Source organism: Dama dama, chromosome 5 (genome assembly GCF_033118175.1).
Source record: "Dama dama isolate Ldn47 chromosome 5, ASM3311817v1, whole genome shotgun sequence".
NCBI lineage: Eukaryota > Metazoa > Chordata > Mammalia > Artiodactyla > Cervidae > Dama > Dama dama.
This window is the reverse complement of record NC_083685.1, coordinates 105,972,127-105,993,153: the sequence shown is the minus strand read 5'-3', so window position 1 is coordinate 105,993,153 and position 21,027 is coordinate 105,972,127. Positions and strand designations below refer to the sequence as shown.

Sequence of the window (21,027 nt, the reverse complement as noted above, 5' to 3'; positions counted from 1 at the left end):
CACTTCTTACCTATCAGATTAGCAAAAATTCAAGTGATAATCATTGCTGTTGGAAGGGATGCCAGAAAACCATACTTTCATACAATGCTGTTGGAAAAGTGAATTGTCACAACTCTTTGGAAAAGCAATCTGGCAATAGCTATTAGCATTTAAAATTCCCTTTTCCCCAGTAATCCATTCCTAGGAAACACTAGGACTTCCCTGGTGACTCAGATAGTAAGGCGTCTGCCTAGAATGCAGGAGACCCGGGTTTGATCCCTGGGTCGGGAAGATCCTCTAGAAACACTACAACAGCAATGAATACATTAGTGCATAGGGATTACTGTAGAATCATGTAAGGGAATGGCTACCCACTCCACAGAAAGGCTGTATCAACAGGTAATTTTCTTGGGGCTTCCCTGGTGACTCAGATGGTAAAGAATCTTCCCGAAATACGGGAGACCGGGGTTTAACCCCTGGGTCAGGAAGATCCCCTGGGGAAGGAAATGGCAACACACTCCAATATCCTTGCCTAGAGAATTCCAGACAGAGGAGCCTGTCAGGCTACAGGCCATGGGGTCACAAAGAGTCTGACATGACTGAGGGACTTTCACTTTCACTTTTCATATTATAGACTTGCGGTAGCCACAAAAAAACTGGAAACCAAGTGAACGTTCATTCAAAAAGGAGTGGCATATTATGCAGTCATTTAAAAAATGGGTCCCATCCGTCCTGGGGAAATTTCTACTATGTGTTTATGATCAAGGGAGACAAGCAAGATACAAAGTGTATGTAATATGATTCAACTTTTAAAATATAATGACACACACACACACACAAATAAAATATAATGACACATCTCATCCCCAAATAAAAAACCCATGTGTGTGTGTATGTGTGTGTGAACTGCTACAAACGTGGAAGGAAGAAAGGAAAGAAGGAAGGTAGGAAGGAAACCAGACTGTTAACATAGTGGGGAAGGGGAGAGAAATACTTAAAAGTAAGTTTCTATATTTAAAAACCATGTGTGCAACGTGATGCCATTCATGGAAAATTCCACACACGTAAAGAGATGGGGAAAGGATCGTCACCAAAATACTAATGATGATTGTCTCAGGGAGTGGGATTGCAGGTGACTTTTATTTTTTTCCTTATTTTTTCTATGTTTTAAATGTTATATAATGAGTACACATCATTTGCACAGTCAGTGGAAATAGGACTTCCCTGGTGGTCTAATGGGTAAAAATGCACTTGCCATTCTTATGGCAATGCAGAGGATGTGGGTTCAGTTCAGAATGTAGAGGATGATGGTTCAGTTCCTGGTCTGGGAAGATCCCCCATGCCATGGGGCAACTATGCCTGTGAGCCACAGCTACTGAGCCCAAGCCTAGAGCTCATGCTCAGCCACGAAGAACATCCCCTGCTCACCACAACTAGAGAAAGCCCGAGCACAGCAACGAAGACCCAGCACAGCCAAAAATAAAGAAATAAATTTAAAAAATCAGTGGAAAATAAAGTTATTTTAATTGTTGGGTGCAGGGGGACTATGGACAGGTAGACAGTCCCGGGGAGACCCGAATGAATGAGCACACAAATCTATATTTAATTAACCTATCAATTGCTGGTATGCCAACTGATGTTTTCCAAAATCTTGAAGGGTAGTTTCTCTTAAGTAGCCTGTCATCTGAAACATTGTTTACAATTCTCCCACTTAACTAATGCTGAGGAGTGCAATGATTACAAATACCAAAGGGGCAGGAGATAATTAAAGGAGGTTTTACTTAAGTGCCATCAAATAACTATATCTGTATTCATAATTTCCTCACCAAGCTTATCTCCTGGCAACTTCCAAACCCTTTAATCATTGCCTTCAAGCTTTTTTTTTTTTTTTAATCATCTCTTTTTCCAGATCTCTGTGTAGTGATTCTTAAAATCTTCATTATAAATCGTCAACCTTCACTTTGCTCTTCTGATGGCTTCTTTCTCAGGGAGCTTGGCTTCACCACCTGGCCCGGACCTGGTTATGCTGGGCATGCCCTGCTTCTTATCCCCTTCCCTCTCTCCGTGGACCTGACACGTTTAGGGGAGCGCCTCAGGGGTTCAGGCCTTTTCTATGCCCCGCTTGAACACGCCAGGCTTTCCAAAAATGTTAGGATTAGCTGATGAAACAAGAAGTTGGGCTTCATTCGCTCTTTCTTTCACAATATTTATTGAGCATTGCTGGGTGTCCATCGCCGAGCTAAGGATTCAAAGGTAAAGAGGCCATGATTCCAGAGAAGTTACAACCAGGTATTTGGACAGTGTTGGCTGCCCAGTGCCGGGGAAGCACTTGGGAGGACGCCTCGGATGGGAAGGGGAAGTGAAGTAACGGAGCAGCCGCTAGGGCCGAGCACGGGGAACAGCACTTGCAAAGGTCTAGTGGTTCTTCAGGTGTGTTCCCAGACTAGCAGCTCAGCATCAAATGGGAACTTGTTGAAAATTCTGAAACTCTGGGAGTGGGACCAGCAATCTATTTTATCAAGTCCTGCGGATGATTCTGACACACCCTATAATTCAATAACCACGAATCAGGTAGAAGTCTGAGAATGCTTAGGATAAGAGGGAGAGGAGAGAGGAAACAAGGCTTTGTGAAGGGCCTCAGATGCCAGTCAAAGGAGTTAGACTTTGCCGCGTAGGTGCGGCTTCCAAGGTTTTAAAGCAAGGGCTGTGGCACTTACACAATCGCTCCCAACTCGGCGTTTCTGGGCGCTCTAGCGTTCTCTGCGCGCTCGAGGGCCGAGAGGGAGTTGGTCTCGGCGAAGCTGAGTTCCTCCACCCCACCTTCACCCCACACCAGGCGGCGAGTCAGAGAGAGGTGAGGCCACAGACCTCTCTGCACTCTGGTTCCATGGGCTTGCCGTCCGGAAGAGGGTGAGAACACGCAAGAGCTGGGGCACTGACCAAGACAGGCAATGAACCACCGCGCGAGAGGCCGGCGGCCCGTGGGACAGCTAGCTCGGCGGGGCCAGACTCCGCCCCTGGCCCGCGGGGCGCGGCGTTTCGGGCCTGCGGGCCCCGCCCCCGGCCCCGCCCCGGCGCGCGCCAGGCCCGCCTCCCTCGGGAGAAGCCGGTACTGCCCGTGCCCGTGCACGCGCCCGCGGCCGGGTTGCAGGGCTGGGCGCGCGCCCTGCGTCCGGGGCAGGAAGATGGTGGCGAGCGCGCGGGTGCAGAAGCTGGTGCGGCGCTACAAGCTAGCGATCGCCACGGCGCTGGCCATCCTGCTGCTGCAGGGCCTAGTGGTGTGGAGCTTCAGCGTCCTGGAGGACGACGAGCCGGGCGAGGTGCTCCGACGGCCGGGCGGGCAGGCGGGCAGGCCGGGCGCGGGGACGCGCGGGGTCCTGGCGGGGAAACGGATGGCCCCCGCCGGGGAAGTGGGGCACGGGCCGCTTGCGTGTTGCGCAGGGGCGGCCGCCTGGCTCGGGGCCTCGGACCCCTGGCGCCCGTTTCCCAGGCGGGCCGGGGGCCTGCGCGCGGGGACGGTGCGTGACCCGGAGGACGGGCCGCGGGGCTGGCAGGGGCCCCGGGCGGGAGGAGCGGGTCTTGGTGGGGTGGTCTCCAGCTCCGCGAGCGGTGAAGGTCAGAAACGGGTGGCGGGGAGCCGGGCCAGGAGGCGCGGCTGGGCCCGAGCCGGCTTGGAGGTGGGGAGCCCCAGGCCAAACTTTCTGAAGTTGGGAGGGGGTGGGGGTGTGCGCGCCGTGGGCGGAGGAATGGGGCCTAGGGACCCCGGACAATCGCGCCGACTCGCCCCTCAGAGGGGCACTGACCAGTTAAGAAGTGGAGCCTGGGGGTGGAACTCAGTCTGGCAACTGAGGAGAGGGAGGGAGACCCCGAGGGAGAGAACTGGAGTGCCCCTGAGGCGCGGCTTCTTCAGCCAGGGGTCTCAAGCACCTGCATGGGTCTCCTTAAGAGGATGGTAGGGGAATTGAGCTGGTGAATTGGCCTCAGGACATTAGGGAATTGGAGACTCACCCTCTCTGACCGTAAGAGAATGGGGACAGCAGCAGCTAGTTTAGCAGAGCCCCAGGCTGTGGAGCAGGGGCAAATCCCATCCTTCTTAGTCCCCAGGTCCTCGTTCTGAGAGTCTCTTGGCTGCTGTGGTTTTCCCTGGAGGATTAGACATGTCTTCCCCAGTGTGATCAGGAGGGTCCAGTGGGGTCTGAGACCATCCTGGAAGGTTGAAGAGGATAAGTCAAACCCTGACCCTAAGCTGTGGACCAGAGGACAGGGCTTCCCCGCCCCCACCCCTGGGTTCTGGTGGACTAAGTCAGTCTCTCTGCTCCACTTGCCCCGTCCTCTTGGGCCTCTCCTCCTGGTAGGGTGAAGGCCAAGGGAGCCCTAATATCCATTTTTCCTTCCTGCATCTGGGCAGTCTGGAAGGCTTAGTGTGGAAATTGGGAGAATCACTGCTTTTGCCTTTTGGGGGGAGAACCAACAAACTAGGATGGTGAGGGGAGCTGGGACAGAGTCACATGAGATCATAACTCCAAAAGGATCTGAGGTTAGGGGTTAGGGGAGGCTAACAGATGTCACCTGTGACATCTGAAGGGAGTGAGCTTGTTTTCTGTGGTCCAGTAAGAAGCAGGAAGGCGAAGAGATGATTTGGGGGGCAGATAAGACATTCTAACATGTCTAACTCTCTGACAAGGAGTTAAGGAGCCTTCTGACCCTGGAATATATGTGAGTAGGGGCTGGTGACCACTTTGGGGAGAGTCATGGCAAAGCATCCAGGGCTTCTCAGACCCTCTGCTACACAGCTGTGTGAATCTATGGAAGGGCTGAGAGACTGTTCAGGCCTCAAGGTCTCTGCTGCCCTGCCTCCAGGCTGGGGTGGAGAACTGGTGCAGTGCCTGGGATCCTGCCTCCTCTCCTCCTCCAGCTTCCTAGCAGAACCTGATAGGGGAATCCCTGGACCAGAATAGAAAAAAGGATCCTTGATAACCTAGAAGTTGTGCAGTCCAAGCAGCCATTAGTGCTTGGAGCCCTTCAGCAGCCACCTCAGGGCAGCCAGGCAGCATACTAAGTACTTAGGAAGGTGGGCGCTGAGTTGGACCACCCCACCTCACCGTCCTATTCCAGCACTGCTCCTGGTGAGTAGTGTGACCACTGTCTAATCACCTAATCTCTTCCGCGTGCGTCCTCAATGGTATCTGCTCCCCACCCCAAGATGGGGGCAATAATATCACCTCTCTCATTGGTACTGCCTGTGAAGTATTTGCAGGAGTTGCTGGCACATGCTCAACCATCAGTAAATATCTCTTACTATTATTTCACTACTGCACAGTGGTAATAGGGATTCATTCATTCATTCATTCATTCAACACATACTAAGTCCTACTTCATACTAGGCACTGTGCTAACACCAGAGATACAGAAATAAAATAGATGATGAGGTCACGGCCCTTGTGGGCAGACAGTCTGCAGGGAGAGACTGACAATGGAAAGGAAACTCAATAACAAGAGGGCTAATTTAGATAGGTGGTTGAGGAAGGCTTCTGCAGGAAGTGGCCTGTGAGCTGAAAGTCAGCCTGGGGAAGCAGTAGGCAGAGTTCAGGCAGAAGGCCCTGAGGAGAATGGGCTTAGCTAGCTGCCTTCAAGAAATGGGAAGGAGGGTGTGGTGGGATCCCTGGAAGAAGTTAGTCTAGGGCACATCCTGCAGCCCTCAGTGAGGGGCTGGGGTTTTATTCTAAGTGCAGTGGGAGAGTGCTGAAACCAAAGGGGGTCTAAACAAGGATGAAATGAGATATGCATTTAAGATGCACACTCTGGCCATGTGTGAGGGCTAGGTTGGAGACCAGAGATGACCATTAACATCCAAAGAGCCATTTTATGGTTTTCAAAGCTTTTACAAACATTGTCTCACCACTTACTTTAAGCACAGTCTGAGAAGTCCAAAGGTGGTGGATCAGCATTGCTTTGTTCTCTGTCTCTGGGACGCAGAGAAGGATTCCAAGGAGAAGCTACAGAGCCAGGAAAGGACTTTGAATTCCTCCTCAGTGAGGAGAGGGGGCCTCGGAGGCCAGAATGCATCCCCGCAGATGTCAGAGGGCCAGTCCCCATCCTCAGTAATTAGAGGGAACTCTGACTTAGGGGCAACTTTGGGCAACTCCTGAAGGGGTACAAGTATGAGGTCCTGCTGCTGCGCATATAAACATTCTTGGGATGAGGCAATGGGAAGGGGCTGGCTGCCCACCAGGGACCCACCGCAGTTCCTCACTGCTGCCTCCTGTCCCCCAGCCCCCTCTGGGACTGTCCTTCTCAGGGTCAGCCAGCTCCTGCTGCAGTGCAGGACACCAACGTGCCCGCTCCTCCCACATCCTTCCCCCACCACAGTGAGCCTGGCCCTGTGCCCCAAGCCCTGTCCTCCTGACCAGCTTCCTCACTCACTGATACTGGCCTTCATCTTGAGAACCCACAGCTCCTTTGCCATCTCCACCCACCTCAGCTTGAGAATGTCTGTCCCTGCCTAGTGTGTGTCCAGGTCCGACATCACCAGTTTATATGCACTCAGTTCAGTGGGACTGCAGCCACCTTTCCTAGAGGCTTCCCAGTCCAGGGTGCCCTCCCCAGCATGGGTACAGAATACAGCCTGTTGCCTCCTCCCCACTCTGCCCTCCCTCTTGCAGGTATCTCTTCTCAGATGGAGACAGACATCCCCAGTTCTCACTGGGCACCTCCCAAGAGATCAGAGGGCTGGCTGGATGCCAGGCACAGAAGGCTGGGGTGCCAGGGTATAGGGCTGGACCTCTGGCCCTAAGGCTGGGCCTCTGGCCCTAAGGCATCTGCCATGCTCTGACCGAGGAGGAGAAGAAGGTCCTAGGGAGGGGAGGGACAGGGAAAACTTGACCCGGTGGTCCAAAGTATCTGAAGGCCTTGGCTTCTCTCCTGACTTCCCACGTGACTGTTTCCTAGTCCCCTTTCATTAATATTAGTAAGGATGACAGCATTTACTGAATGCCGAGCCTGTGCCAAGGGCTTTTCATTCATTCATTGATTCAACAAATATTAAAAAAAAAAAAAAAAGAAATAAACAAATATTTACTGAGGGAATTCCTTGGTGGTCCAGTGGTTAGGACTCTGCACTTTCACTGCCAAGGGCATGGGTTCAATCCCTGGTTTGGGAACTAGGTTCCTGCAAGCTGTGTGGCATGGCCAAAAATTTATATATATAAAGAGAGAGAGAGTCTCCCATTGCCAGACATTCTTCTGGGCTCTAGGAATGCATCAGTGAACAAAACAACAAAAATCTCTATCCTCATGGACATTGCATACTTCTAAGGGGAGAGACATAGAAGAGCACAATATAAATACATTTATACAGGGACTTCTCTGGTGGTCCAGTGGCTAAGACTGCCAATGCAGGGGGCCCAGGGTTTGATCTCTGGTCAGGGAACTAGATCCCACTTGCTGCAGCTAAGAATTTCGTGCCACAACTAAAGATCCCGCATGCCACAACTAAGACCCGGTATAGCTGGGTCTTATATAAAATAAATATTTTTTAAAAATACATTAATACATATTACATTATACATTATATATACATAATGCATGTATACATTATATACTTATACATACATTATACATATACATGGGAGAAACAAATTGGAAGATGGGGGAGAGCTGGAGTTTGGCCTTGGCCACCACCATGGACACGGTGGCCTGCCTGAGAGGATGCCACCTGAGCAAGGAACTGGAGGCAGGGTATGGTGGGACATCAAGGGGAGAACGTTCTAGGTACAGGGGACAGTGAATACCAGGTAGGAGGGAGGGGCACTGAGAAAACCATTACATTAAGACTGGAGGAGTGTAAGCTTGAGAGGTTAGTAGGAGATAAGGTCAGGAAGGGAGGGGGTCAGCCAGACACTGCTCACACTGCCTTTGGAGGTTCATGTAAGGGCTTTGGGCTTTGTCCTCAGAGCAGGAGCCATGGGTGGCTTCAAGCAGAGGAGTAGGGAGATGGGCATACTGGCTGCTGAGAATGGACTATAGGAAACCAGAGTAAGAGCAGGGCTTCCAGGCAGGGATGGTAATGATGAAAGCAGTGAGAAGTGATCAAATTCTGGATGTCCTTTGAAGGGAGCCCCAACATGTGTACTGATGATGGAGTATGAGGGAAACAAGGGTCCAAGTGATGCCCCAATGTTTTTGGCCTCAGCAACCTGAAGGGTGGACTGGTCATTAACTGAAGAAGGAGCCGACTGAGGGAAGATCAGGAGTTCACTTCTGGATTTGTGGCTTGAGAGGTCTATCAGACTCCCAGGAGAGGCATCAAGGAGGCTGGCAGTTAGACAACTGAAAGTTCAAGGGAGCCCCTCTAGGCCATAGAGAGAAATTTGGGACTGAGTGAGGTCCCCTGGAAAGCCTGGACAAGGAAAGTCCCCAAAGTGGCCTTGGGAGATGAGGCAGGGTCAGCCACGAAGACTGATAAGGAGTGGCCACCGAGGCCACACCAGGGAAACACCAGGAGGGCATCCTGGGGCGCCTGCTTCAGAGGCTGTGGTCCAGTGAGTCCTGCTGCTGGAAGGCCAGGCCGGAAGAGGACTCAGAGAGTGGTGAGAGAGAGAGAGGGGACAGCTCTTTCCAGTTGCAGTATCTCAGGCTCTATCTCGTGGACACTCTTCCCTCCTATATTTGATAGTTGAGGGAACCTGCTCAGAGAAGGTAGGTAAGTGTGGGGGAGTGACGGAGCTGAGTGGGAAGCCCTGATGACTCCAGAGTAGTCACACCGGGCCTCTCACTCCTCCGTCCAGTCCGTGTCTCATCCAGCAGACACCAACCCGACACCCGATATGCCAGCCACTCCACTGGGCACTGGGGAGATGGAACTGACACGACACCTCTTCCCAAGGAGTTGGTCGGCTAGAAGAACGTCCCACCCTGAGGCAAATGGGATGGCCTCACACATGGAGACTCTGCTGGATCTTGAAGGATGGATGGAATTTGGTCAGGCAGGGAAGGAGGGGGATCACAAAAGAAGGGCAGGGAAAGCTGGAACGAGTGTGGCTATACATACTTTCAAGGGTGGCCGGATCATTAGGGAGGTTCCTAGGTTTGAGAGGAGGCTGCAGGAGCCGGGAAGCAGGGGTGGAGGCTTTCCCTTATCTCAGGTTTCCCTTCACGAGCCACCCTGCCACAGGGAGCGATGAGTTGCCAGCCTGCAGCTGCAGGTGCCTTCACGCCCCAGCCTTCCAGCCATGGCCAGACACCTCCTCAGCCACTCCCAGCAGTAGTACCAGGGCTCCCATCTCTAGGCTGTCTTTGCCCTGGAGCTTCCCACTAGCTGGTCGAGGCCCTCTCCAAGCCAAGCTGTTGTCTGAAGCTCTTCCTTGCCCCTCTGCCCAGATGTCAGGCCAGCTTGGCCATCTGAAGGCTTTCCCTGCAGCTGCCTGCTCCTGCTGCCTCATCATCCAGAGTGTGACCCCCCAGGGAGTCTCCTGCACTCTGACTCTTAGTCTCTGCTTCCCAGAGAACCCAACCAGCAATGGGGTCTCAGATTTCACCTCTGTCCTCTCCACCAGGCAAGACCCCTTTGCTCTGTTGCAGCTTCAGCACACCCATCTGGAAATACTATAGATGGCAGAATGCTTTTTCCTTCCGAAGAGCATTATTTTGTCCCAGTCAAGCCTGGCTGGGAGTGCTGGATGAACGCTCTTGTCTGTAGGGTCTCTGCATGTTTCTCTTATTCATCTTCCTATTTGTGGAAAAAGAAAGTGGTGTCTGAATCCAAAGGAGGCTCAGTGCCCTGTGATCTGTGTGATGGAGGGGGTGTGGATGCGATGGTGCCTTGGGGGAGGGCGACATTTCCTCCGCCGGCTGGTCAAGGAGACCTCCCAGCAGAAGTGCAGAGTGCTCAGGCGAACAGTACTTTTCTAGATAAAGGGTGGCAGGGGCTTCAAAGCCTGAGCCAGCAAGAAGCTGAAGGAGCAGGAGGAGAGCAACTGTCTTAGTGACTTGTGTTTGCCCATCTTTTACAGAAAGGAAGGCAGAAGAAGCCACGGCCACTTGACCCCAGCGAAGGCTCCAAGGACACAGACAGTTCAGCTGGGCGGCGGGGCAGCGCAGGCAGAAGGCATGGGCGCTGGCGGGGCCGTGCTGAGAGCCCCGGGGTGCCCGTGGCCAAGGTGGTACGGGCAGTAACTAGCCGTCACAGAACCGGCCGGCGGATCCCCCCCACCCCGCCCCCAGAGGCCCCAGGCCGCCAGAACCTGAGCGGGGCGGCGGCTGAGGAGGCGCTGGTTGGGGCGGCTGGCTTCCCGCATGGAGACACGGGGAGTGTGGAGGGCGCCCCCCAGCCCACAGACAACAGCTTCACGCCCAAGTGCGAGATCGTTGGCAAAGATGCTCTGTCTGCACTGGCCCGAGCCAGCTCCAAGCAGTGCCAGCAGGAGATCGCCAACGTGGTGTGCCTGCACCAGGCCGGCAGCCTCATGCCCAAGGCTGTGCCCCGGCACTGCCAGCGGGCTGGTAAGAGACAAGCCTAGGCAGAGAGGTGGTGGCCCAGAAGGGTGTACGGCAGGGATCCCCGCCCCCAGTTCTCAGGGGTGAAAGCCCAGAAGGGCACACCTCGCTGCCCAGGTTGGCGATGAGTGCGCTAAGTGGCAGAGGTGGACCTGGGGCCCGGGAGCACCGGGCTGTACATCCAGGGTTCTTCCTTTTGACGACAGGCAGCTCCCTCTTCCCATCTTGACTGCACCCTGTGACCTGGAGCGGGACCTCACGGATGCCCCTGTTCTCCACTCTCAGGGAAGGTGAGCCCTGGCATCCCGTGGGACGAGGTCCGGGCCCAGCAGCCAGTGGATGGTCCCCCAGTGCGAATCGCCTACATGCTGGTGGTTCATGGCCGCGCCATCCGGCAGCTGAAGCGTCTCCTCAAGGCTGTGTACCACAGGCAGCATTTCTTCTACGTCCATGTGGACAAGGTACCTGCTATGGCCAGGGAGGCAGGGCATCTGAGTAAGTAGGACAGAGGCCCAGATTGTCATGGACAGACAGTATCTCTGACTTGCTCAGGGGGCCCAGAGATAGGAGAATGGGGAATGGGGGAGCAGCCCGCACCAGCTGACATGCTGCTTCAGAGCTGGAGCCCTGGCCCGTGCTCTGTCCATTTCATGTCACTTGTACTCTGTCCTGGGGTGGGGCCGGGTGGGGAGGTTGTGATGCTGGGGCTTCATCTTCCACTGCTGAGTTTCCACCACCACCACCCCACCTCCCACAGCGCTCCAACTACCTGCACCGGGAGGTAGTGGAGCTGGCCCGGCAGTATGATAACGTGCGGGTAACGCCCTGGCGCATGGTCACCATCTGGGGCGGGGCCAGCCTGCTGAGGATGTATCTGCGGAGCATGCGGGACCTGCTGGAGGTGCCCGGCTGGGCCTGGGACTTCTTCATCAACCTCAGTGCCACTGACTACCCGACCAGGTGTGGGGCGGTGCTCTGAGCCCTGCAGATGGGAGGTGGGCCTCCTCTAGGACTTGGGGTTCCAGGGTCCCAATGGACTTCTTCCCTCCCCAAAGCCTCATTCTGGGATCTGCATACCTCAAACATGATTCCTGGGTCCCAGCAATGTTTTAGAGGAGTTGTTGAAAGATGATATGAGGGTTGTAAGGGACAACAGGTGGGGAGGAGAAGAAGCCAGAAGTCTGAACCAGGATCTTGGGTCAGACAGGAAGGGGTGGAAGAAGGATGGGGTGGTCTTTCTCAGGGACCTCAGATCCTCACCACCCCAGAGCATCAACCTAGAGTAGGTCAGTTGGCCAGACTGGCTCTCAGTAAGAAAAGAAGGGGCCAAGGAGTGAAGGTAAAGAGTGCTGGAGGGGTCTGTCTGCTCTGGGCTGTGACTGAGCCACTCTCACACACGCTACCCACATGCGATTTTCTCTCCAGGACCAATGAGGAGCTGGTAGCTTTCCTGTCCAAGAACCGGGACAAGAATTTCCTCAAGTCTCATGGCCGGGACAATTCCAGGTAAGGGGATGGTGGAGGATGCCCTGATCTTGGGGTCTCGCCACAAGCCCTACACACAGGGGGCTTGGTGGCCTTAGCCCTGGGTTGCAAAACCTCCAAACCAATCATAGATTGAGGAGTGCTGGTTCCTAGAAAGATGAGAGCCTGGATTCCACCCTGCAAGACCCTCAGCCACAGGCCCATGTGCCTCCCACAGGTTCATCAAGAAACAGGGCTTGGACCGGCTCTTCCATGAGTGCGATTCACATATGTGGCGTCTGGGCGAGCGGCAGATCCCAGCAGGCATTGTGGTGGACGGCGGCTCGGACTGGTTCGTGCTAACTCGCGGCTTTGTGGAGTATGTGGTGTATACAGACGACCCGCTTGTGGCCCAGCTACGTCAGTTCTACACGTACACACTGCTCCCAGCCGAGGTAGGTGACTGGGCCCGCGCCCAGGCCGGGGAGGGCAAGTGGTGGGTTCGACGGCTCACCCTCTACCCCGCCCTGCCACCCACAGTCCTTCTTTCACACTGTGCTGGAGAACAGCCCAGCCTGCGAGAGCCTCGTGGACAACAACCTGCGGGTCACCAACTGGAACCGCAAGCTGGGCTGCAAGTGCCAGTACAAGCACATCGTGGACTGGTGCGGCTGCTCCCCCAATGACTTCAAGCCGCAGGACTTCCTACGGCTGCAGGTGCTTTCCCATGACCCCCAATCTCTGGCCCTTGATAGAGCCTCACCCCAGCTTTTTGCTGGGTGCTTCCTAGGGTCAGAAACAATCCTGGGTGGTCCAACCAGAGGATCTGGGGGACTCTCACCGGGAGCAGCCCCCAGGGGCAGGGGCTAAACTGGAGGCAGGAAAAACCCTCGGTGGCTGATCTCTAGGCAGTGCTGGGAAAAGGCGCCTCCCCTGCTGTGCTCTCTGGGACCTCCAGACCCCTTCACCCTCCTTGCCTCTCCCACTCCAGCAAGTCTCCAGACCCACCTTCTTCGCCCGGAAGTTTGAGTCCACTGTGAACCAGGAGGTACTGGAAATCCTGGACTTCCACCTATATGGCAGCTACCCCCCCGGCACCCCAGCCCTCAAGGCCTACTGGGAGAACACCTATGATGTGGCTGATGGCCCCAGTGGGCTCAGCGATGTCATGCTCACTGCTTACACTGCTTTTGCCCGCCTCAGCCTGCGCCACATCACCACTGCTGCGTCCCCCCTGGCCAACCCACTCTGCAGGTGAGACCTCCTTTTGACATTTTGCAGACTCTCAGGATGTAATGCCTTGTAAGGAGGACAATCAGAAAGAGACAGCCCCTCCCCCAGCGAGCCCCCAGCCTGAGGCAGGGAAAAGTGCAAATAAAATGAAGATGGCAAACACCAGGCATGTAGGATCTGTGGGTGTGAGATCTGGGCAAAGAAAGCACCAGGGGATGGGACTCCCCCAGAGCCCCCTCCCTGGGACTCCAGGCCAAGTCGGGTGTGCTGATGGCATCTCCCTTTCTCCCTGCTGGAACCTTCTTAGGTTTGAGCCCAGGGGCTTGCCGTCCAGCGTGCACCTGTATTTCTATGACGACCATTTCCAGGGCTACTTGGTGACGCAGGCGGTGCAGTCCTCAGCCCAGGGGCCGGCAGAGACGCTGGAGATGTGGCTGATGCCCCAGGGGTCGCTGAAGCTGTTGGGGCACAGTGACCAGGCCAGCCGGCTCCAGAGTTTGGAGGTGGGACAGGTCCTCCCCTTGCTTTCTCCTGTTCCCCATAAGACTCAGGGTTGTGGGGAGAGAGGGACAGACACTAAGGGAGGGCTGAGGATTGGGTTGCCTTTCAGGACTGGATTCCTGGGTCTTCTTTCCCAGTGATGGCAGCCTTGGGATGCACAGAGGACATGCAGTCAGCGGGGAGGGGACCTTGGTTCCACTACAACGCAAGCCTGTGTTCTACACCCAGGGATTTTCTTCTATAAGGAGTTGGACATTCCAGTTGGGCCAGAAGATTAGGCTTTTGAGTGTCTCCTTGGTCTCTTTCTTGGAGGCCTTTGGTCCATGTGGGGATGGTCTCTGGGCAGGACTTCGAATCTCATTTCTGCCTTTGCCCCCAACACTTCAGAGCAGGTCAGAACAGGAGCCTAGAATGAATCTCAGAGCTTATAGAGATGTTAAAAATCCCAGTCTGAGCCCATCATTTTGCAAAGGGGGAGACTGAGGACCAGAAAGAGACAGTGACTGGCCTGATGTCCCACAGGAGTTAGAGGGGGCAGCAGGTAGAGAGGAGGACTTTCCCTTGGCTTCTGCCCAGCTGCCTCCTTCCCTACAGGTTGGCACCGAGTGGGACCCCAAAGAGCGTCTTTTCCGGAACTTTGGGGGGTTGCTGGGGCCACTGGACGAGCCTGTGGCCATGCAGCGCTGGGCCCGGGGCCCCAACCTCACAGTCACCGTGGTATGGATCGACCCCACCTACGTGGTGGCCACATCTTATGACATCGTGGTAGACGCGGAAACGGAGGTCACGCAGTACAAACCCCCACTGAGCCGGCCCCTGCGGCCAGGGGCCTGGACTGTTCGACTGCTTCAGTTCTGGGAACCCCTGGGTGAGACTCGCTTCCTCGTGCTGCCCTTGACCTTCAACCGCAAACTACCTCTCAGGAAAGGTAAGTATCTAGTTCCCAAATGATACCCAGGAGTCAGGCAGGATAGGATTTGTAGACAGGTGATCCCAAGAAGCTAACATCAGAGAAAGGGAAGGGGGCAGATTGTGGCTTTCCCCATCCATCCATAAGCATCCCAGAACCCTGCACTCTGGTATCATGCTTCCCAGGCAGGCAGACCTGGCTTTAGAACGCAGCTCTGACACTTTAATTGGGCTTTTATTCTTGGCAAATTACTGGGCCTTCCTGAACCTCAGTCTTATTACATGTAAAGTAAGAGAAATACAATTGTTAGAGACCTCATGGGTGTGTGGAACATAGATCCACTCAAATTGCTCCAGGGGAAAGGGGGAAATTATTGGAAAAATGTGGGGCTTTCCCCCACAGAACTCAGGAAATGACTCGGGTCCCACTGGAACTCAGACGTGCTTTCTGTCTCTCTGGGGCCATCGTGTCCCTCATCCTGTGCTGTTTGGATCAGCCTCAGGCTTCTCAATACATGGCCTCTCAGTGCAACGGAGACTGACCAGGGCCCCTCAGTCCACAAGTTCCACATTCTTGGGGCAGCAGATCTGATGTTGGTCCTCTTCCCAGTCCATTGGTAGCCAGGTGGAGAAGGTCACATAGCTGAGGCTAGGAGACAGGCTCTAAACTAGGCGTAGGCTGTAGGTTCCTGCAGGGGTCCCAATACAAGTGAGTACCTTCTGGGGGCTATTAGGGGTGAATATCTGGGTAAAAATGGTTGGTATACAGTAGATGTTCAGCAAGTAGGTAGATGTTTTCTTCCTCCAGCCATGTCCCATCACTGAGAAGGTGGGTCAGAGCAGAGGTAACCCAGAAGAGGATGCGGTCCAGGGTGGGGCAGTGGCTGTGGCAGATCAGAACAGGCGCCCCTGCTCTCCTAGGACTCACAGTCTGATGGAGGAGATGAAGGGTGGGGTGGTGGAGGCAAGCTGGACAGCAAGTGCTATTGGAGCTGAGTCTTGAAGGAGCTGATTTTTATAGACAATGAAGGATATTCTCAACTGAGGGAACAAAGTTAGCAGGTGTCTAGTGCATGAGGAGAACAGAGGGTGGAAGGGAGTGGGATGCCAAAGGAGGTGGGAAGGAAGGCCGGCAGAGTAAGCAGGGCCTGTAGCCTAAAGGCCTGAGTACTAGGCTTCTGAGGGCTCTGGAGACCACTGCAGGTGATTGAGAAGCGGCATGGGTGACACAAACCAGACCATTATCAGAAAATAACCTTACTTTCTAAAGTACCTTGAACCCACTGTTTTATTTAATCCTCAAGTTAGGAATTTGGGGATTACTGTCTTGATTTTATAAAACTAAGTTTTACAAGCACAGAAAGTTCTGTGGATTAGTTTAAAGTCACTCAGCAAGATGCGACTCAGTGGTAGAGTTGGGACAGGACTGACTGGGGTGCTCAGACCTGATTCCCAGGGTCTGGCCTTCATGAGATCATTCGGGTGGGGCATGCTTACTCCTGCTCTGCACCCCCAGATGATGCCAGCTGGCTGCACGCTGGGCCACCCCACAACGAGTACATGGAACAGAGTTTCCAGGGCCTGAGTGGCATCCTGAACCTGCCTCAGCCAGAGCCTGCGGAGGAGGCTGCCCGACTACATGCAGAGCTCACTGGCCCGGCGCTGGAGGCCTGGACAGACGGGGAACTAAGCAGCTTCTGGTCTGTGGCCGGACTGTGTGCCACGGGCCCCTCCACCTGTCCCTCCCTGGAGCTCTGCAGACTGACCAGCTGGAGCTCTCTGTCCCCGGACCCCAAATCAGAGCTGGGGCCTGTCAAAGCAGATGGGCGACTCAGGTAGCAGGGTCCCAGCCAGCGCCTCCGGAAGACCCGGGAAATTGCACCTTACAGATGACAGAGGGCTGTCTCCCTCGCAGGCAAGAACCAGAGGCCCAGGCTGTACACCCTTGTCAGCCATCAAGAACCCACAGACGGCAGGGAAGGTGGGCATAGTATTTACCACTGAAATGGCTCTGCTGGGGACCAGATGTTAGCAGGAACATGGGGAGAAGGGCTCTAGCTTCCTCACCTTCTCCTCTAACTTTTTTTTTCTTTTTTTTTTTAAAGAAAAATGGGTGGTGGGGAATGAACTGGAAACAAAGGATGTGCAATAGGGCCCAGAGCAGGGCTAGGAAGTGGGCCAAGGCTCTGGGGAGCAGGGGCCAGACAAGCCCATCTGCTGCTGCTCTGGAGGAGGCTGGGTCTGCCTCACTCTCTAGGGCCTCATCCCCCAGCTTTGGCCTGAGGTGCTCACGGCTGAGGCTTTGTGGGGCTACAAGTGCTGTGGCAGGCTCTGAGAGCTAGAGAACAGGTGATTAGGGAAGCATTGCGAGCTGGACTCTAATGGGTCAGCCTCTCCTCTTGTAGCCAGGGGACCATAGAAGAGGGGGCGGGGCTGGCTCTAGGCTTTCCAGCATACCCTGCCCCTTGATGGGACAGACAGGGCACCAGGGCCTGCTGAGACCATTGCAGTCTCCCAGGTACCCAGAACTGCAAGCAGGGCCTGGGCTTCTCTGCCCTGGAGTGGTGAGCCCTCATGAGCAACATGGGAAGAAGACTCTGCCAGGGCTCTCAGAAGAACCTGGAGCAGCATTGTGCCTGAAGCTCAGTGTGAAGTCTGAAATATGCAACAGAAGAAATATATCTCTATCTCTCTCAGTGGAGCCTCTGTGTTTTTCCTCCTGGGTGTCAGAGAGCCAGCACTGTTGGGCCGTCTTCTAAGAGTTTTGGCTGGTACTTTGGCAGATAGGTGGAGGGTCTAATTGCCCCAGAGTGAGAACAGTTTAAAATCCATCCAAGAGCCAGAAGGGACACAAGAACCCATAATCCAGATCCCTCCTTTATGAGGGGTAAACAGGCCCAGAGAGGCCCAGAGACGTCCTCATTACCACCCAGCGGGCCCAGGTGAGCCAGTTCAGTTCTTCAGAGTCCTGACCCAGCACGTCCTCCCTTGCTGCCAGGCCGAGGCAGAGGCTGACTTCTCTGTCTTTGGAGTCACCAGCGCCCATCCCAGAAGCCTTGGCTCTGTTTCCTGCCCAGCTCAGAGTTCTGTATGGGGCACCTCAAGAACAGAGGCAGCCAGTTCCAGCCAGGACCTGGTGGTTACCACTGCCCCCTTCAGAAGCAGGAGCAGCAGTGGCATGGGTTCCGAGCCACTGCCTTAGGACCTAGGAGAGCCATACTGGAAAGGTTTGTCCAGCCTCCCTCCTTTTCTCAAGCCCCTTCTCCCGTCCTACTTTCCTGCCATTGCCAGCCATGGCTCAGTATCAGTCCTTCACAGCGTACTTGATGCGGGAACAAGGGCGAAGGTTTCTCAGAACCTTTAAAATCACCCTATCCAGTCATGCTGGCCCAGTCACCTCAGCTTGGGAAACAAAGCTCAGTTTGAACCCAGGCTGCCTTATGTCAAGGTTTTCAAGCTGCCAGGAGAGGGCACCACGGTCCACCAATGGCAGTGTTGGGATGTTCGTCTGTTCACCCGCTGCACTGACCTTGCATGGAGTATGTCACTTAATCCTCACAGCTCTTTGAGGCAGGCAGTGTTCGTATTTTCCTTTAGCAGGCCAGGAAAATGAAATGAACCCAAAGTCAAAGCTATTAGGTGGTGACTGCACGCTTCAGAAGGAGGCAGGAGGATTCCACGGCACTCTGTCACTACATTCTCCTACGCTGCTAAGGCAGGTAAAGAGGAAGAAGGTAACAGCAAGAACTTCGAGGAAATAGTGTTTGGGTTCAAGGGCTGAGATGATTGCTTTTTTCTGGCTCCTATTTTAGGGAATATCTGAAGCTCTGATTTGGTTCTCTAAAAGGTTTTGTTCTGTCTTACATCAACCTTTAGCTCTGTTAAAACAATGTAATAACTAGGTGTAGAGTATCAGGCACAGGCAGCATTTAGACTCTGCTAAAGATGCACAGGCTAGGCTGTGGCTATGCTGTCGCTGGACTAGCACAACTGTTTAAAGAGTCTTATTTTTTTGAACTTAGGTGGGATGTGTCCTGTTTCAGCCCCTGCCACTCCTGTCCAATTACACCAAGTCCTGGTTACACAGTCACCTGCTGTGAACATTCTGAGCTTCGCTCAGTGGATGGGGATCCAAACTGAGGGTTCTGAGTTAACCGGTCTGAGGTGGCAGCTCAACACTGATGTGGGTTCAGAACTCCCCCCGGCAATTCTAATTTGCAGGCTGGCAGAACCAGAAGTCCCCCCACCCCTGCTGCTCTGGCTGGTTTGTCTTGGCCCCTTGAGTTAGAAGCAATGCAGGACCAGGAGTAGGCTTCACAACTCCTGACAGGTTCAGAGGGCCTCACCAATCCTCTCCCCTCTCCCAGTCACTGAGGCAAGTTGGAGTGCAGCTTCTCGGACTGTTCTCCACCCTCATCCTTCTGTAGGGATAGCTCAGCCCCAAGGCTTGAGCTTTTTGAGGCTTTGAAATAGTCCCCTGGTTGGACCCCTGGGGTCAAAACTAGGGTAATAGCCAGGTGGAAGTAGGGTGGGGGAAGGTGGCAGGGCCCCCAGAGCTGCACAAGAATCCCTTTGGATGGAGGGAAAGAAACTGGGAAGTCTTTCCTGTTTTGTGCCTGGTTTCCAGGACAACCATGGACACTTCTTTTCCATTAGAGATGAGATCAAAGACCAGAGGACAGTCAGTTGGCATCCGGAGCCCTGTTAGCTGGGCCATTGGGAAGCAGGGGGCGGGGCAGAGTAGGGCTGGGAGGGGATCCTGACTGAGAGGTGCATAGATCTGGGTGAGTGGAGCCGCCCTGGCTGTCTTCTGGGGTTAGCAGAAGCCTAGCCTGTTCCTGCCAGCCCCTTGTGCAGGTTGTTGAGGGGTACTCGTGGCTGCCAGGCCTGCAGAGTGGTGTCATCTATGGGACCCTAGGTCCTGCCATGGAACAGACCAGGGGCAGAAGCTGAGAACCTGGAAGGCTGCTCACAGACACCCTAGCTTTGAATGAAGCTGCTCCTCTGGATCAGGAATCCTGGGTTGGGGGTTGGCCCTGTGGGGATGGTGGGTTGTGGGGGTGCAGAGGAATCCTGTCTTGTGGCTGTCCTTGAGATAGTTTAAGAAAGTGCCCTTTCTTGGCACCCCTCTGCCACTGCTGCTGCCCGTGCAGAGGTCACCATGGAGAACAGTCTCCTAGCCATAGCTGTGGCCACTGGTGAGTACCTCTTGCTGTCCCGTCAGAGTTGGGGCAGATGCACCCTTGGCCCCTCAGCAGAGGCCAGAAGTCCAGCCTCTTCATCTGTAGGGTCACCTAGTGCAAACCACTTGGGAAGAATACTGTGTACAGTTGGTATATGAACCCTGAGGTCCCTTTCCTGCTGAGTTCTAGAGGCTGGGTGCCAGGAGTCTGACTTGACGCTTGAGTCCTCCCTCCTCTGATTGAGTTTCTAAGGGTGTCTGCCCCTGCCACAAGCTCTTTCTCTGCCGAGTCTGTCCTCTGTAAATTCCGTTACACACATTACTCCTTCCCTGGGCTGAAGGAAGACAGGATATAGCTCTGTCCTCCTCACAAACCTCTGCCATAGGGAATGGATGCAGCAGCAAAAAGGGAGCTGCCTGCCGCCTCAGTTTCCCATGCATGTGAAGCTGATCCTAGTCCCAGCAGGTCATTTCTACCCAACTTCTGGAGTAGAATTACAGTCTGGGGAGGTGAGATGGGTTTGTGCATGCCAGCCCCAGGCTGAACTCAATGTCTGGTGGCTCTGCGGGAGGAGTTCCATGCTGGTGTTTATCATGACCATCCTGCTGAGCGGCTGTACCCACGAAGCCCCAGCACTGCCACATCCCCTGCTCTCATCAATTCTTCTGGAGCCCCAACCAATATGTAAACATGGCTACCCACTAACCCCTTACCTTCAGGGCCTCCTACCCCAATCACCACAAAAGGGCATCCACTTTCTCTGCTCAGTATGGACAGGGCCTCTGGGTCTACTCTATGGACACTGCATCTTCCAGTCTGGGTTCCCTCCGGGCCAAGGAAAGTGTCAAAAACGTTAACAACATCCTGGCCAGCTTACTCCCCAGCACTTCAGCAACAGGACCCTGTACTGGGAGCTGCTGGTGAAGACAATGGTCTTCCCAGCTCTCCAAACAGCTGGAGGCCCACACTCTCCCCAGCTCCCAAGGGGAAGCCCAGCGCTGACTTCTGTGGTAGTGACTACTGTACTGTCAGTCTTTCCCGGTACGGGGCACCGCAGGGGATGCTGGGTACAAAAAGCAAAAGAAATCTTTGGGCCTGCAGCCTCCCCAGTTCCAACCCCAACCCGGAGCATCAGACAAAGAAGATGGAGAGGTGAGGACAGGTATTCTCTGACTTTCCCACAAGTGTCATCAGAGCTGGCTGCCAAATTGTGAAAGAATGAGCTTGTGGCCAGAGAACAGCGGAATTTATACCTGAGTGCATT

The 21,027-nt window shown here is 54.4% G+C and overlaps 1 protein-coding gene across 1 annotated transcript; it reads left to right on the top strand.

Annotated features, from left to right (window-relative positions):
* Positions 1 to 3,109: 3,109 nt before the first annotated feature.
* On the top strand, positions 3,110 to 17,276 carry XYLT2 (xylosyltransferase 2). Its single transcript, XM_061143755.1, has 11 exons — positions 3,110 to 3,299; positions 9,990 to 10,479; positions 10,759 to 10,934; positions 11,231 to 11,433; positions 11,899 to 11,979; positions 12,176 to 12,392; positions 12,478 to 12,654; positions 12,929 to 13,191; positions 13,478 to 13,673; positions 14,266 to 14,599; positions 16,097 to 17,276. The coding sequence occupies exons 1-11, from the start codon at positions 3,165 to 3,167 to the stop codon at positions 16,417 to 16,419; spliced, it is 2,595 nt and encodes an 864-aa protein (XP_060999738.1). The 5' UTR covers positions 3,110 to 3,164; the 3' UTR covers positions 16,420 to 17,276.
* Positions 17,277 to 21,027: the final 3,751 nt, after the last annotated feature.

What these genes read in the sequence shown, in the direction of transcription:
- XYLT2 (XM_061143755.1), top strand. Translation starts at nt 3,165, where the DNA reads ATGGTGGCGAGCGCGCGGGTGCAGAAGCTGGTGCGGCGCTACAAGCTA. An exon ending in CCGGCACTGCCAGCGGGCTG is followed by an intron (nt 10,480 to 10,758) that starts GTAAGAGACAAG and finishes CTCCACTCTCAG; the next exon opens with GGAAGGTGAGCCCTGGCATC. An exon ending in CAAACTACCTCTCAGGAAAG is followed by an intron (nt 14,600 to 16,096) that starts GTAAGTATCTAG and finishes CTGCACCCCCAG; the next exon opens with ATGATGCCAGCTGGCTGCAC.